Source organism: Chanos chanos, chromosome 1 (assembly GCF_902362185.1).
Source record: "Chanos chanos chromosome 1, fChaCha1.1, whole genome shotgun sequence".
Taxonomy (NCBI): domain Eukaryota; kingdom Metazoa; phylum Chordata; class Actinopteri; order Gonorynchiformes; family Chanidae; genus Chanos; species Chanos chanos.
In genome coordinates this window covers 61,556,982-61,558,877 of record NC_044495.1, presented here as the reverse complement: position 1 = coordinate 61,558,877, position 1,896 = coordinate 61,556,982, and the positions used below count along the sequence as shown (strand labels likewise).

Here is a 1,896-nt window from a genome sequence, read left to right as displayed (position 1 = left end):
AGCAAAATGGAGTCTAAACCACTCTCTCTCTCTCTCTCTCTCTCTCTCTCTCAGTTATAATGCCAGTCATTGTTTTTTCAGATATGAGAGGGTGGAATTCCCAGGAGTATTTTTTTTTGGGTGGGGGGCAAAGGAAAAGTGCTCTGAGGAATAGCGGTACTGTAGTGGTACTGAGACGGTACTGTAGTGGTACTGAGACGGTACTGTAGTGGTACTGTAGTGGTACTGTAGTGGTGCCCTGGCGGTACTGTGGTGGTACTGTAGTGTTACTGAGGCGGTACTGTAGTGGTACTGAGACAGTACTGTAGTGGTACTGCGGTGGTACTGTGGTGGTACTATGGTGGTACTGAGGTGGTACTGTGGTGGTACTATGGTGGTACTGTAGTGGTACTGTAGTGGTACTATAGTGGTGCCCTGGCGGTACTGCGGTGGTACTGTAGTGGTACTATGGTGGTACTGAGGTGGTACTGTGGTGGTACTATGGTGGTACTGTGGTGGTACTGTGTTGATACTGTGGTGGTACTGTGGTGGTACTGTAGTAGTACTATAGTGGTACTGTGGTGGTACTATCATGGTACTGAGTCGGTACTGTAGTGGTACTATGGCGGTACTGTGGTGGTATTGTGTGTTACTGGCAGAACATTCTGCATTTTTAGAACTCAGCCACTGGGCTTCACTTCACCTGTTCAGGTTCCTGCCACAATGTAACAGCAGCCAATCGGCTCATCTCCCCCAAATGACCACATGTTCCACTGACTGAGCATAATCCAGACTACGCTTTTGTTTCACTCAATTCTCAGAAATATCAGTATGTGTTGATACAGCTAACACATATATACAGTATGCTGAAACTTTAATGGGATTTTATGATGAATGGCAGCAGGTTTGATGGGGACAGGTTTGGGTTTGATGAGGACAGGTTTGGGTTTGAGAAGGACAGGTTTGGGTTTGAGGAGGACAGGTTTGGGTTTGGCGGGGACAGGTTTGGGTTTGATGAGGACAGGTTTGGGTTTGGCGGGGACAGGTTTGGGTTTGGCGGGGACAGGTTTGGGTTTGAGGAGGACAGGTCTGGGTTTGATGGAGACAGGCTGGAGACAGGTTTGGGGGTTTTTGGGGGACAGGTTTGGGTTTGATGGAGACAGATTTGGGTTTGATAGGGAAAGAATTTGGGTTTGACAGGGACAGGTTTGGGTTTCATTTGGAGGGACAGGTTTGGGCTTAATGGGGATAAATTTGGGTTTGATGGGGGTAGACATGGTTTTGATGGGGACAGGTTTAGGTTGGATGGGGACAGATTTGGAATTTCTTTGGGGGGAAAGATTTGAGTTTGATGGAAACAGGTTTGGAGTTTTTTGGGGGGAGGCAGGTTTGGGGTTTTTTGGGGACAGGTTTGGGTTTGATGGGGGTAGACATGGATTTGATTGGGACAGGTTTGGGTTTGAGGGGGACAGGTTTGGAGTTTTTTTGGGGGGGGAGGCAGGTTTGGGGTTTTTTGGGGGAGGCAGGTTTGGGGTTTTTTGGGGGGAGGCAGGTTTGGGGTTTGAGGGGGACAGGTTTGGGTTTGAAGGGGGTAGACATGGGTTTGGATATCTGTAATATGTGTATTGGGCCACTGAGCTCTGTTTCAATTATAACATTTGTGCACATGGAACAATTTTGGGATTTTTATATGTGACACAAATTCATAAAAAAAGAAAAAAAGGATGACAATAAAGGAACTGGTCAGTGTTAAGGGGCACGGAGGGGCATAACAAGAGCTTATTAACGAATGAAGTTTGATTAATGTGAGTAATGGAGTTGTACTTTTGTGCACTGTTCCTCCACTGTGTGTAGCACTGGTGTGATCAGTTCAGAAGAACCCAGAGTGTCAGTGTACCTACATAAACCAACACAACT

General features: G+C 46.8%; 1 protein-coding gene across 1 annotated transcript in view; it reads left to right on the top strand.

The window, feature by feature from the left end:
- Nucleotides 1–869: 869 nt before the first annotated feature.
- LOC115805981 (integrin alpha-2-like) overlaps nucleotides 870–1,896 on the top strand; it is a 40,162-nt gene continuing 39,135 nt past the window's right edge. Inside the window, exon 1 of the mRNA XM_030766704.1 lies at nucleotides 870–1,098. Coding sequence (XP_030622564.1) covers nucleotides 870–1,098 — 229 coding nt within the window. The remainder of the gene's footprint in view (nucleotides 1,099–1,896) is intronic.